This window comes from Leuciscus leuciscus, assembly GCF_965113295.1.
Source record: "Leuciscus leuciscus genome assembly, contig: SUPER_11_unloc_13, whole genome shotgun sequence".
In the NCBI taxonomy this organism is placed as follows: Eukaryota; Metazoa; Chordata; class Actinopteri; order Cypriniformes; family Leuciscidae; genus Leuciscus; species Leuciscus leuciscus.
Window position 1 is genome coordinate 109,380 of NW_028118534.1, and position 15,057 is coordinate 124,436.

Sequence of the window (15,057 nt, forward strand, 5' to 3'; positions counted from 1 at the left end):
CTAGATGGCCTTGAGAGAGAAACATCATGTGGAGTTATTTGGTTTTGTATAAATAAATATAGTTTTGTATTAAGTAATAATGAATCAGTAGAAGTGTATAGCCTACATATATTAGAGTAAGAGTAGAGTAAAGGGATTTGTGCTTTTCTTTTAAGCACTTGATTTATAGAAGTGGCAAATTGATAATTCATGTTGTTATTTTTAATAAATAGAAATAAATATAGAACAGATTAATCATATTGCCAATAGACAGTTACATTAATACACGTTTAGCTGGTTAGTTAAATGATTTGAAATTAAATAGATTTTCACGGGGTGACTTGATGAATAACCAACCGTATTGTTGATTACAAAGGCTAAAAAGCTTAAAAAATAAAATAAATAATTTATACTTCATTGTAGATGGACTTAGTTACCTAGCTTTCCTGGTAGCTTTGTCTGAGAAAATGATTCATAAATCAACCTATCAGTTGACCCTATGTTTACTTTCTTCACTGACAGACAAAAATTAAAAGCCTGTATCAGTCAAAGCTCAGCTTTAGGAGGGGAAAAGACAGAGCAAGATAAAAACAAAGAGAAAAAGAGTGTGATGCTGATGAGGTGAGAAAAAAAACAGCTGCCCGCACATGGTTTTAAAGCTATTGTCATCCAATTTTTTTGGCCTTCAAAACATCTTAAAATGCACATATGTAGATCAGAGAAATCAAAATTTTCTTAAAGGTCTTAAAATGAAAGGTCTTAAATTTTAGATGACACTTTGACTTAGACTTATCTAAATGCTTTCGAAATTAAAACTATCTAATTAGCGTAGCCCTACGTATTATTATTTTTTATTCTATCTTGGTGGATTTGCTTGTTCACGTGACAATTCGCGTCACTTACGGCAGTATATCAGCCTACGTCTGTCTCCTACTGCACGCGAGAGGAGAGAAGAAAACGAGTAAATGTCAGTTCAGTTGTAAGTTCATTCTTTATGTGCTTAGGAGTGTGCGATATTGTCTATGAACTATGATGATATTGTAATCATTGTTTTAACTATGTATGAGGCACTGCGAGTGCGAGCTGACATCGCGTTTCTCTCATGCTTACTTTCATTGCGTGATGTGTCAGTGCAGTTATAGATGTCCCCAAATGAGTTTTTGTCTTATATTTATATCATATTATGTTGTTGTTATATTAGAATATCACATGAGCAAGAGTGCCGTTTTCCTTTGCACAATTGCAAATGTGCTATTTATTTTAGTGAGTTACTTTTTGGACACAATATTGTCAATTTTCACTTTATATCGCCGACGAGAATTTCATAATGAAGCCGTGGTCCAACAGAACCACGTTCTGTTTTTTTTTTTACTGAAATCCGCGTTTTGAACGAATCATTTTAACGATTCAATGAACAATCACTTGTTTTTCTGAATGAATCAGCCGTTTGAACAAATCGGTTGAATAAATGACTCCAACAACTCGCTTATTCTTGCCGCCACCTACTGGTGGTTTTAGTTTCATATTTAAAGTATCCTTTAATTAAAGGTGCTCTAAGTGATGCCGGGAGTGTTGACATTCGAATTGTTGTCAAACAAAACGGAGGCTAGCTAGACCCTCCCTCCTCCTCATCCCGTCTCCTCCCTCCTCCCCTCCCTTCCGCCATAAAGGAAAGTCAAAGTAGTCACTAAAAACAAAGTTAAGTTTTACTGATACTTCATTCAATGTGTTATCACCAAGTTAGATAAATGCTTTTATATATTGCAGAACAGAATGCAGAAAAAGAGAAACATTGTCTTAAAATCGTTTTGCCACCTGAGGTTATAAATATAACTATAGCTCCCAAGGACGCAATAATAGCAAGATAACGTTAGCTTCGCGTTTCCCAGTGAGCATAAACAACGGCGGCGTCGTAAACAAATTTAGTCAAAGTTGTCAATAGCCTATAAATGAACATTCAAATCCATAACAAACAGAGGGTGAAAACAGTCATTCACACAAATTGTCGCCCTACTGTGAATTTGCTTGACCATTTACAATAGAGATTGATCGCTAGCTGAAACATATATGTTGTATTCACCAAAGCTAACGCTGACTGCATAGTTCTAGCTAATTACATCCTTGTGTTGGTTTGGCGAACATGAACGTCTATTTAGAAAGAAAAATGGATTAACCTGTTCTGCAAAAACAGAGCAACTGAATGTCGGATTGGAAGCCCTTCTGCCGGCGGAGTTCTCGCCACCTTTCGAGGGTTTTTCCGATGTAAATTCGGGACTTCGCGCGTTCCTTATCCTTGTCCCTCTTCTTTACAATTTGTTCATCGGAACGTCGTCTCTTTAGTCGTGTGTCGGCCATAATTCAAACTTCCCTCTTCATGCTTCTCTCTCTCTCGTCTCTCCTCCACACCCCCTTCATGTCCACGCGCACTAACCCCCAAACCACACCCCTCAAATACTTCTTGCCAGTGATTGGCTGGAGCACTGTTTGTTGTGTTTCGTGGTGCAGATGAGCCCAGTTTGTTTTTGTTGCCGTTCGTTTTTTTACAGTGTGTTCAGGGGACAGGCAGCTAGCGGATAGTGAGGAGATGTTTGCTGTATGTGACAAAAAATGTTTTGGCCTAAAAAACGCATGACATCACTTAGAGCACCTTTAAAACGTTAAAATTATAAATCATTTCATATTTAAATATTGAATAGCTTTATTTATGCAATTGTAAATGAAGTGTAAATATAGTAGGCTAATGCCAGTTTTGATGCCGCTTCTGTGTCACCTCTGCACTGCAAGGATGAATTTTAATTTAATGATTTATTTTGACATTGGTACTGTGTTATTCTAATATAATTTAATTTGAATGTTAGAATTTGACATAAAAGGTGATGCATACCTCTAAATACGTTTAGAAACAATGTCCATATGTAGGTGAAAATGCCCCTGGAAATCAATTTAAGGTGTCAAATATTGCCCCTTAATTAAAATGTTAATTTCGGTCACTACTGTGAACTGATCACTGCATAGAATATAAAAAATATGAATATCTTTGTGGGTCTGCTGTCAACAACAGGCCTAAACCAGCCAGGCTACCAGTACAAAAACACAATCAGTAAAATATCATCTAATTATTATCAACAAAACTTTGAAAATATCGAGACATATTTTTGTCAATATTGCGCACCCCTAATGTACGGTATTAATTTTGATTTCTTCAGGTCTTAAAAAGCCTTAAATTTGACTTTAAAAATTGTGCAGATACCCTGTCTGTGTATTATTTGGCAAATATTGAATTTATTTCACTTCAGCTGTGGTAAAGTATGCAAACACCACGTGAGCGGTCACTACGGGAACCAGAAAGTGTCCGACTTCACGTGTCCATTTGCAGCTCCTCCCCGCCTGCACTCGACTACTCTCAAGAAGTCCTCTCTGCAGCCTGTACAGTTTTTGTACTGGTATGTTAAGTTGTTTACTGACCATATTGTATTGTAGCTTTAGGATTAACATTACAGAGACAATTACTTGACTCATTTTTGCTTCCACTCAACAGCAAATATGACCTGAATAAAACTAAATGGCTTAATTTTAAAATGTTCTGTATACACGCATTAAAAAAATAATAATACTTGCGGTGACCACATGCTATTAATCCATCAAATTTAGGTTTAAAATTATGTGATTTAAAATGTTGTAAAATTAACTATTTTGCATGTATGTAGAGAGAAACTAGGATAACTTAAGCATCACATTTATGTAAATAATTATTCATCAATAATTACTTATTACTATTTATCAGTACTACTACTACACAGGTTAGAACATCATCTCAATACAATATTGAGCATACTAATACCCTCAAAATTAATTGGTTAAAATTTTGTTTGAAAAAAACCTTCTTTGTGGAATTTTATTCCTAATTTTATTTTTGACCGACTTGGGGGTCTTTCTTTTTTACTAATGTGTGATTATAAAATTGACAAATTGCCAGTGAAACTTTCTGCCTTTCATGCTCAAGCTTTATTGGCTTGGAAACTGATCTACAAGCACAACTTCTCTCTGCACCGTTTTCTTATTTGGAATAACTGTTGTATTTTGTATAAACACAAAAGTATTTTTTTTTTAAACTGGCTTGAAAAGAGTATTGTTTTAGTTTGTCATTTGTTTAACTCTCAAGGATACCTTATGATGTATGACGAGTTTCTTCTGCACTTTAATTTTCCTGACTCCCAAGGAATTTGCTCTTGTATTTTCTACAATCAATTCTGGTATAATTTCCTTATGTAGAAGTGTGTTGTCATCAGTTGATATGCTCACAATTAACCCAGCTGACACAGTATGTGGCAAAATTAGTTTTTTACAGTACAAAAACAATAACCAATCTATTCGTTCTCTATTTTTAAAGGAGGTTGTCACCAAATCTTGCTCTATTGCTTATTGGACTAAATGTGTTAATGACCTTGATTGGGAAAGTGTCTGGTTATTACCTCATACGTTTTTTGTTACAAACAAGGTGAAAGAAATCTCTTTCAAGATATTGCACAAATTCTACCCTGTCAAACATTTTCTTAGTAAGTTTAAGACATTGATGTAAGTTACTCGTTTTGCTCTTTGCACTTGGAAACAGTTCCCCACATTTTCTGGCATTGTAGTCGTGTGAAAAAGTTATGGTATGAAGTGTCTGTTTATTAAGGAAAAGGTACTCTCTAAGTTTTGCATTTTGAAAATGTAATTTTTGGATATTCAAAGTATGATAACAGTGTGATTAAGGAGGCTTTTGTAATTAATCTGTTAATTTTATTAGTCAAATTTCACATCCATAAGTGTAAGTTTTCTAACAAAAAGCCCCTTTTCTCTAGCCTGGCAAGCCAGACCTACATCAAGATGTTTAGTCTGGCAACTCACCATAGACACGGCTCAATCCGATGGGCGGGATAAACGGCTGTCTTTCAAATTCCCTCTGCACGCAATAGGACAGCGCTTCATCCAACCAGAGCGTTTTCCCAACAGCGGAGCTAACGTTAGTTGATAGATTCAACTTTTGCCATATCTGGCCGGCAAAACGACGAACACATCTTCCTTTTTTTAAGAATGACTTAAGTGCCGTTCTTTGCTCTTTTCTCAAAGAAAAGCTTAACTCCAAGTCCTCCAGAGTCGCGGACAAAGCCGATTCGAAAGATGTTCTCCAGCAGCAGCCGTCATTCTTTGTTTTCAAGGTAATCGTAGCAACTCTGTCGTCATTATGTTAAGCCCGCCCCACCTACTCTATACACGACGTGATTGGCCTGACCCAATTTAGGTTTTTGCAGCTCCAAAGTCTATGGAGAGTTGCTAGACTGCCCTGGCTGCAAAATACATTTTGCTGCCGCTAGGGTGCGTCTAGATTTCTAGGCTACCCTTTCTCAGTATTCCTTAAAGAATTTGAAAATTACTTTTCTACTATTTATTCTAGTACTAATGGAAAAGCTATTAAGACTGTTAATTTGTGTACTGTCTTCAAAATCGTTGATTGATACAAAGGTCTTGTATTCTTGTGATTTATTATTATTTATTTAGATTTGTGTGTGTGTTTGTGTGTGTGTGTTTGTGTGTGTGTGTGTGTTTGTGTGTTTGTGTGTGTGTTTGTGTGTGTGTGTGTGTGTGTGTGTGTGTGTGTGTGTGTGTGTGTGTGTGTGTGTGTGTGTGTGTGTGTGTGTGTGTGTGTGTGTGTGTGTGTGTGTGTGTGTGTGTGTGTGTGTGTGTGTGTGTGTGTGTGTGTGTGTGTGTGTGTGTGTTCTTTGCTCCCCTGGCTCTAAAATTGTATATTGTTTTGTTGTTTAAAAAAAAGTATTATATTGAGTATACATGTCACTTAAGACCAGCGCATTATAACCCAGAGATCGGTACTGCGCATGCGTCTATGACGTCGCCAAAACACACCACCATCCAGTATGTACTGGATCTGATCCAGCATCGTGCTACAGGCTGCAGTGCCGGCCCGAACCTTTTGGGGGCCCTAAGCAGAATTTGATTTGGGGGCCCCCTCCCACCACGCGGAGTCACCTGTTTGATGATTATTGACACAAATGTCACGATATAATGTTACATTATAAATTAATACAATGAGGTTATGTATTAATACAAAATAAATACTTAATAAAAAGTAGATACTTAAAAAGTTTTAACTCTTTGAAACTTCTGAAAACAAACTGTCACAAAACACATTAAATAAATTATTTACAAAATATCCTCCAACGTTTTGCAACACTTTGCAGTTTGAATGATGTCTTGTATGAACATGACGGAGTATGTTTTTATGTTTCCACTTTTCGATCGCGCCCGCGCCTCACACACACACATACAACATATTCCAGCATTGTAATCTTGCAGCCTGTTCATTATAGCCGTAATAAAAAATTATAATAAAATAGTCAACCTAACATATAAAAAATTGCACTGCTCTGTTTAAATAGTCAGCAGTATAATTCGTACATTCACAGTAAGCACCGCTCCACAGTCATAGTCATTGACAGGGAGGGAGGGAGGGAGGGAGGGGGCGGGGCCAACTTCACACAATTTGCACATTGAATTTTGCTTCATTCATTGCGGGACATTTAATGAAAATGCAATCGCAAGTGTCTTAACTGTGGGTGTAAATGCAATTAAGAAAAATAACATTTGAATGATCATTTTGCTACATTATTTGTTTGAACATGTTAAACATATCTAATCATTTCTGTAATACATTTTAATTTTACTTTTGCAACTTATAAAGCGTTAATATGTTCAATTTACATATTAAAACTAGTGTATGAAATGGCAAATGTAAATTATATAATTGAATTTTCACTTTCATTTTGCACCAAAAGTTGCACAAATGTAATGGAAAATGTCAATTTAAATACAGAAATGCATTGCCATTTTACATATTGCATTGTCATTTTGCATATTACATTTCAAATTGAATATTGCTACCCATAAGCTTCCATAGCATTCTCATTGGTTTGCTGGCATTTGGGGGGTTTCATGCGAAAGGAAAGCTGACTGTGAATAGAGCTACAGGGATGACATCAAACCTGGAAGACTAATTCGCCACTGGTTGCCTCTAATTTATGGAAGCTTGTTTCCGCCACGAAATAAAACAATTTAAAAGATAATTGTGACTTTTTATCTCACAATTCTGACTGTTTTTCACCTCAGAATTGCAAGGTACAAACTCGCAATTCTGACTTTTTCTTGCAATTGCTATTTATGTCACGCAATTGTGAGTTTGGCCCTGTCACAAACGGCACCCTAAACACTCGCGGTCTTCCTCTGAGTCCGCACTTTCCTGACGTAACGCCGCTTTGACTGTCGGGAACAAGTCAGCTGTGGAGCTCGATCGCTTCAGTGCGCATTTAGAGCACATATCGACCGCAGAGGGGCGCTCGTGAGTACCCTTCTGAAACCTAAAACTACTAAATGGGACACCCTACGGTTTCATGGACTTAAAGGGCACGCAGAAGCCATTGTAAGTCTACAAGACTGAAAGTGCATATGAAGTGTGCCATTTAGGACAGGGCCCTTATATCTCGGTGAGTGGACTCTGACAAAATGAAACACCTCTGATTGGCCACTGCGTTCAATAGACCAACAAACATGACTGTGATTGGCTACATTTCTCACCGCTGTAAAAACATTTGACGTTCTCCAGAGCTCAAACACAAAAACACACTTGAGAGTTTGCCAGTATGATATTATTACAGCATCAACTGAGGAAGATCTTCCATTCGCTTGAGAGTGCTTATATTTAAATTTGACTTTGTGATGTTTTTTACCATTTTTTTATTTAACAAACTATTTGTGATCAAGCATTAATTGACGAACCCCCTGCAGTACGGCTGCGGACCCTTGTGTTAAACTGATCTGATCTGAACTGAGAGAGTGAAGAGTGTGTCATTGTTCTCTACAGGTTGAGGGATTGTGGAGTCTCAGATGAAGGTTGTTCTGCTCTGGCTTCAGCTCTGAGATCAAACCCCTCACACCTGAGAGATCTGGATCTGTCTCGGAATAAACTAGGAGAATCAGCCGTGAAGCTTCTCTCTGATCTGAAGAATGATCCACATTATAAACTGGAGACACTATCTTGTAAGTAGATTATTTACTACAGATTACAAAATACAGTAATTTGTAACATATTTCGTTAGATTACACAAGCTTTGTAACCTAATCTAAATAATTTAGAATACTTTGGAATACTAATAAGGTTTGTAACACAAAGGGTCCACCAAACATAGGACTTGGTTTTCCCCTGCATATTATTTTAATAACATCAGTTTTACACAGTATTTCTTGAAGAAAAATTATTTTTTTTAGTTTTTAGTATACATTTAGTTTAATATTTTAGTAAAATATTTGTTATATATATATAAAAAAATTATTTTTTTTTTTTTTTTTTTTTTTTTACTGATGCAACAATGCATTAAAAGCTGGGGTGTGTAAACTTTTTAAATTGCATGAACAGGATAAATTGTAATTATTTCGTCTTCTGTGAAACCGGGAAGTATTCGCTTCTGAAGGGCAGTACTGGATGAAAAAAAAAAGATGATCTTTAAACAAAATGTACACATCATCATAATCCTGTTTAAAGTTTACACCCCCTGCTCTTAATGCATCGTTTCCTTCTTAAGCATCAGTAAACGTTTTCACCTTTTGTAATAGTTGTGTACGAGTCACTCAATTGTCCTTAATGTAAAAATATGGATCTCAAAATCATACAGTCATTGTTGGAAAGGTGTCAAATATGCAGAAGATTCTGGAAAACCTAAAAATGTGCAAAACCTGGAGGATTTTTCTGGAGAACAGCGAGTTTAACTGCTCAGTTATTTAGATCCTGTAATAAACATTATTTGTTCTCATTATTCTGAGAACACACACAGTCTCTATGGAATGGACTACATATGCCGTATTATCATTTAATCAGTTAGTACATAGATGTTGTCCGACAGGAGGTCCGCTCTGACTCTCGGCTGCAGGACATTGTCACAGAAGAATCTAGATCACTCCCAGAAAAGATTACAATTAATTGAGAGAGTAGTTTCTGTTCATCACATCATTCATATAATGCGAATAATCGACTGAACCTTTCGTTTCCACGACGGTAAGTGGGAAGTGGTCCTGACACGATGATCTGTTCACAATGGTCTTGATCAGGATCTTCCTCATCTTGTCGTTCTCCTGCGTGCAGAACAACAGCTCTGATGTTCTCCTCACCTTTATATCTCTGGCTGTAATATTAATGTACTCTGTATGAAGGAACTGTACTATAATGGGAATGGTTCAGGTGAAGTGAGGGTTTGGTGAGCAAACAGAGTCTCGGTCAGAAGACGTCAGATGATATAGAGTGATGATGGAAGCAAGGAGAAGGCAAGGTTTATTGCAACACCAGTAGTAGTTTATTTATTGTTACGGTTGTCTTTGGTTGAGATGCATGGTTTGTGTGCTGCAAAATTAAATATAAGGAGAGATAACAATTAATTGACAGTTGTCAATCCACATAAATTAAACAATACAAATAAACAAAAGAGATATGAGTTTACTAATCACAACTAAACAGGCTGTTAAAACATGAATCAAACAAACAATCGTCCCACATGGTTCATGGCACATGTCTGGCAAACAAAGAAATCAACCAACAGTGCACATGTTAACAGTTGACAGTAAATCATAAAAAGAAGACAGTCAAATGGAAACAAATTAACTCACGTTAACTGATGAAGACACACACAGTATACATCAGAGTGCCAGGAGAAAGTGCAAAGAGTGAGCCAAGAGGTGTAGAAGCAATTTATAGACAACAGGTGAGGCGGGCGTGGTCAGGTGGCGAGTGGGAAAGTATCTTGGAAAGAGCGAAATGGAGTAGAAAGGGAATGGAATGGCCGGAGTCTTTTCATAGCCGCCCCGGAATTGAGATCAATTCCTCCTGATAAAAAGACTCACTCGTCTACCAGCTCAGGAAGCACCATCAAACGTGACACTGGTCTTGTGTAAATCCGACCGCCAACTTGGACGTCCACTGACCGGACACGACCATCCCTCCCGGTCGTGACGGTGGTGACACGCCCGGTTGGCCAAGAAGCCCGAGGCAGTTGTGGGTCAAAGATTAGAACAGTCTTCCCTACTTCGAGATTCTGGACCTCCCTCAGCCACTTTCCTCTAGGTTGCAGGTTAGGCAAATAGTCACGAATGAATCGTGTCCAGAAGTGGTCAGCTAAAATCTGGCTATGACGCCACTTCCTTCGCCCAAGGAGCTTACTGCTGACAAACATGGCTTGTGGCAGAGAGGCATCACGCCGCCCCATCAGGAGCAAATTGGGAGTGACCGGATCAGGATCCGCAACATTGGAGGAAAGATAACCTAAAGGCTTGGAATTCATGATGCCTTCTACCTCGATCAGGACAGTTTGAAGGACAACTTCAGAGATGGTTTGCTTTCCAAGAATCACTCGCAGGGCATTCTTAACTGATCTGATTTCACGCTCCCAGACTCCACCGAAGTGTGGAGCCCCTGGTGGATTGAAGTTAAATGAAATCTGCTGATCGGCTAAGTGTTCCTGGAGCTTGGGTTCCATCTCCTGGAAGCATTTACTCAGTTCTCTGTCTCCAGCACGGAAGTTTGTTCCTCTGTCTGCCCAGATCTCCAAGGGCTTGCCACGACGGGATATAAAGCGACGGAGAGCTAGAAGAAAGGCATCAACATCCAAACTTCCGAGCAAGTCGAGATGTAAACAACGAGTAGTCAAGCACTTAAAGATGATTCCCCATCGCTTTTCTGTTCTACGGCCCTGGTGGATAACAAAGGGTCCAAAGCAATCTACCCCGGTGGACCAGAATGGTGGTTTAAAGAGACGCAGCCTCGCTGGGGGCAGATCAGCCATCTTCGGTACTTCAGGAGAGGATTTCCATCTCTGACACTCCCGACAGCTGTGCTGATGTTTACGGATAGCTGGTCTTCCTCCCATGATCCAATACTTGCGTCTCAATTCTCCAAAGACCCTCTCTGGGCCCGGATGCAGCAGGGACTCATCATAGTCCTTAATGATGAGCTGCGTAGTAGGATGCTTCGGGTCTAGAATAATTGGGTGAATGATGTCGGGGTCCAAGTCCTGGGATCGACGGAGTCTTCCTCCTACTCTCATCAGCCCCACATCTGGATCCAGTTCAGGAGACAATGAGAGGAGACGACTCTGCCTAGGGAGAGGTTTCCCTTTCTGGAGAGCGTCAAGTTCTTCAGGGAAACATGACGCCTGAGCTTGCCGTAAGATTAAGGTTTCGGCTGCTGCTCCTTTAGAGACTTGGTCTGACTGAGTTCGTGCCTGCTCAGTGGCGACGATTAAGTCACTCCAGTTTTGATACTGGGAGACATCTGGTAAGATACAGGTAGCAGAAACATTCAGACACAGAACAGCTTTCTTCAATTCAGTACTGTCTGCGAGTGGTGATGGTTGGGCAACAGTAGGGGCAACTGGCCAGCAATTTTCAGACTTCTGCAAGAAGAACGGCCCGGCCATCCAGCAGTTGGGTTGAGCCAAATCACTCAGTTTCTTGCCTCGGGTCAGGGCATCCGCTGGGTTGTTTGAGCTGTCGACATATCTCCAGTCATCACTGTCGGTAAGTTCCTGTATTTCTGCGATCCGGGTGCCAACGAAGACCTTATAGTGGCACGACTCGGATTTCAACCAGGTCAGCACCGTTGTGGAGTCACTCCAGAGGATAGTTTGAGCTAACGACAAGGTAAGTTCCGACCTCAAGGTCGTGGCTAACTGTGACCCTAATAAGGCAGCACTCAGTTCAAGTCGGGGTATTGACAACTGTCTCTTCGGTGACACTCTGGAACGGGCCATGATGAAGGCCACATGAATGTGATTTTGATTGTCCTGGACACGCAGATAAGCCACAGCACCATAGGCCCGTTCCGCGGCATCACAGAAGACATGAAGCTCTCGGTATATACCTGACTGGTCCGCACAAGGGGGCACATAACAGCGGGGCAGTCTGATGCTGGGGAGCTCCGACAGTTCCTGTTCCCACTTTAGCCATTGATCTGCTAGTTCGGACGGAGTGATGGGGTCATCCCAACCTTGTTTGAGTTTCCACAAGTCCTGCACCAGCACTTTAGCCCGGGTGGTATAAGGTAAGATGTACCCTAATGGGTCATATTGACTGGCAAGAGTGCGGTAGATGAGACGGAGTGTGGGAATCCTGATTGGCGTCACCCTGTGTTTGTATCCCAGGCTATCAGGAAGGCAGCGCCAACACAAGCCTAGGGTGGATTCTTGAGGATCAACACCCAATTGAGAGAGCCACAAGTCAGTGCTCACAGATCTTGCCTCAGGGGGAAGATGTTCTACCACACTGGAGTCATTACTTGCCCACTGACGGATTTCGAATCCTCCTCGAGACAGTGTGGCGCGAAGTTTGTCCAACAGAGCTTTGGCGGTGGCTGATGTATCAAAGCTCTGCAGACAATTGTCAACATAGAAAGCTCTTAGCACTGAGTTCAACACTTCATGGTCACTCTCAGGGTGCTCCTTCACGTGACGTTGCAGGGCGTAAATGGCGCAGCAAGGACTGCAAGCTGTGCCAAAAGGTAACACTTGCCACTCATAGGTTTTTGGGGGAGTTGTCTTAGCCATAGCTCGCCAGAGAAACCTGAGTAATGGCCGGTCAGCAGGGAGTAGATGCACTTGGTGGAACATAGATTTTATATCACCACTGATGGCCACACTATGCTCACGGAAACGGAGGAGCACACCAAGAAGAGAGGGACCGAGAGTTGGACCAGGAAGAAGACTACAATTCAGGCTGGGACTATGAAGCTGGAAAGAGCAGTTGAACACCAGTCGGTGTTTCCCACTGGCCTGTTTGATAACATGATGTGGGACTAGCCAAGATTCTGACCCTGGCTGGTCATCTTTGGGATCCACCTCCTTCACATACTCCAAATCAACGAGCTTCTGAATCTCCTGGTGGTAAATCTCAATTAGATCTGGGTCCTTATTCAATCTGCGCTCGGTTCCCCGGAGCCATGGCAACAAAGTATGGGCTGAGGAGGATAACCTAGGACTGTTGGGTGCTCTTAGCAGTGGGGTAGCATACCGCAAGACCTCACCTACTTCTTTGATGGCAGTCTTAGTCTCAAGCAGTTCCAGGCAATAATGGTCTTGTTTAGATCGGGTTACATCCTTCTCCTTACGATGTGGGAAGGAATCCAGTCTCCACAGTCTCTCCACATTCTCCATCAACTCCGCAGTAGCTGGGCAGGATACACGATCACAAATAGTAAACAAAGCTTGTGCATCTGAAGGAGGAGATCGAGGTAAGGCATTGGATGGGCCTTGAACAGCCCATCCCAGGGCAGTATGAATGGCGATAGGTCCCCCATAAAGTCCAATGCGGACAGGCTCTTTGGGCACCAACAAGTGGGAATGATCTGAGCCTATTAGGATTAATGGCCGAGCATGGACAAAGTCCGGTAAGGGTAAGCCTCGCAAGTGGGAATATTCCCTCTGCAGGTCAGAGGCACAACAAGAATGCTCAGCCAAATTGAGGACTGGGGCAGTAAAGGCATTGGCTATATGAAACCTAATCTTCTTCCTCTGGCTCACAGGGGAGATATAACAGGAGATGGTCTCACCACTCATGGGAATTACTTCATGTCGCACGGTTCTGAGATTAAGGGTCTCTTTTGGCCCTGTAAGTTGTAGCTGGGACGCTGCTGAGGTCAGAATGATTGTTCTTTCTGAGCCATCATCGAGTATGGCATACGTCTGCAGCCTCTTCCGGCCATTGATTAATAAGACCGGAACTACCTTCAACATCACCCGAGGAGATCGGTTTTGCTGATCGATGTACAGTGTGTCGTCAATGCAGGGTGCACGGACGAGCACATTGAGAATGTCTGCCGTAGCCAATTTCTCTGGGCTTTGTGGGTGTGTGGCCAGTTGACGTGCAATGCTATGCAGGATGGTGAGATGCAGTTCGTTACAAATGTTGCAAGGCTTTTTTAGGGTGCATTTATCCGGCTTATGGCAGCGGGCACATCTGTAACAACGATCATTCTTCTCTATCCAAGTTTTCAGTTCTGATGGACTGAACTCCTTCACCTTTGGACAGGTTCCCAAGAAGTGGTTGTTATTGTTACAGTATGGACAAAAAGGTTGGAATTTGGGTTTACCAAGGATGGTCATCCCTTTTCCACGGCCTCCTTGGACACTAGGCTGTCTTTCCACAGTGGCTGTGTTGCTTAGGTACATAGTGGTAGGCATCACCTTTCTCACTTGGCTCTTTTGAACTGGTTCTCTTCTCTCAATTGAGGCAGGGACAAAGACTTGTTGGGCAAGACTCTTGGCCCTGGCTTTCACCTGGAGCCAGTCAGAAAAGTCTTCCAAGGTATATGTTTGTTCTGCACCATCTCTAAGGATGCCACGATTCAAACAGTGCTCAACGAAACTGTCCCGATAATTAAGAGGGAGCTTGGTTAATAGCTTATCGACATGAGAACCACACCGCAATTCACTTCCACCTGCACCGTCCACCGATCGCAGCATGCCAATCAATGACTGTACAGAAAGAGCAAATTCCTGGAATGCATTGCTATCTCCGAATCTGACAGGTGGTGAATGAAGGATGCTGGCTAGTTCACTTTGGACCAACTGCCGTGGCTGGCCATACTTTGTCTTAAGGGCAGCAAGAGCAGATGTGTAGGGAGTTGAGGCATGCATATAAGACTTGGCTAGTTTGTACGCAGTAGGCAGCCTCAAGTGGTCCATTAGAACCTGGAACTTATATTGTTCAGAAAGGTGAGCATGGATATCTAACAGGTTTTCCAACGCCATCTTAAGCAAAACAAAGTCACTTTCTCTTCCACTCTCAAAATAAGGCAGTCTTGGCTTGGGGATGCCAAAAGCAGTGGCTACTAACAGCTCCATGATACTGGCTCCCTCTGATGTCCTGTCACTGGACTTGTGTAATGAAAGAGGTGCAGACGTATCAGGAACTGGATCTGAGGGTCTTTGACTCTGGGAAGGACGAGGTGCGGTCCGCACTAAATGGATGAACGAAGGAGGTGAGGGA

At 41.3% G+C, this 15,057-nt stretch overlaps 1 protein-coding gene across 1 annotated transcript in view; it reads left to right on the top strand.

The window, feature by feature from the left end:
* LOC309510088 (NLR family CARD domain-containing protein 3-like) overlaps positions 1-15,057 on the top strand; it is a 44,599-nt gene that overhangs the window by 22,343 nt on the left and 7,199 nt on the right. Inside the window, exon 8 of the mRNA XM_082191180.1 lies at positions 7,895-8,070. Within this exon, the coding sequence (XP_082047306.1) occupies positions 7,895-8,070 (176 nt within the window). The remainder of the gene's footprint in view (positions 1-7,894; positions 8,071-15,057) is intronic.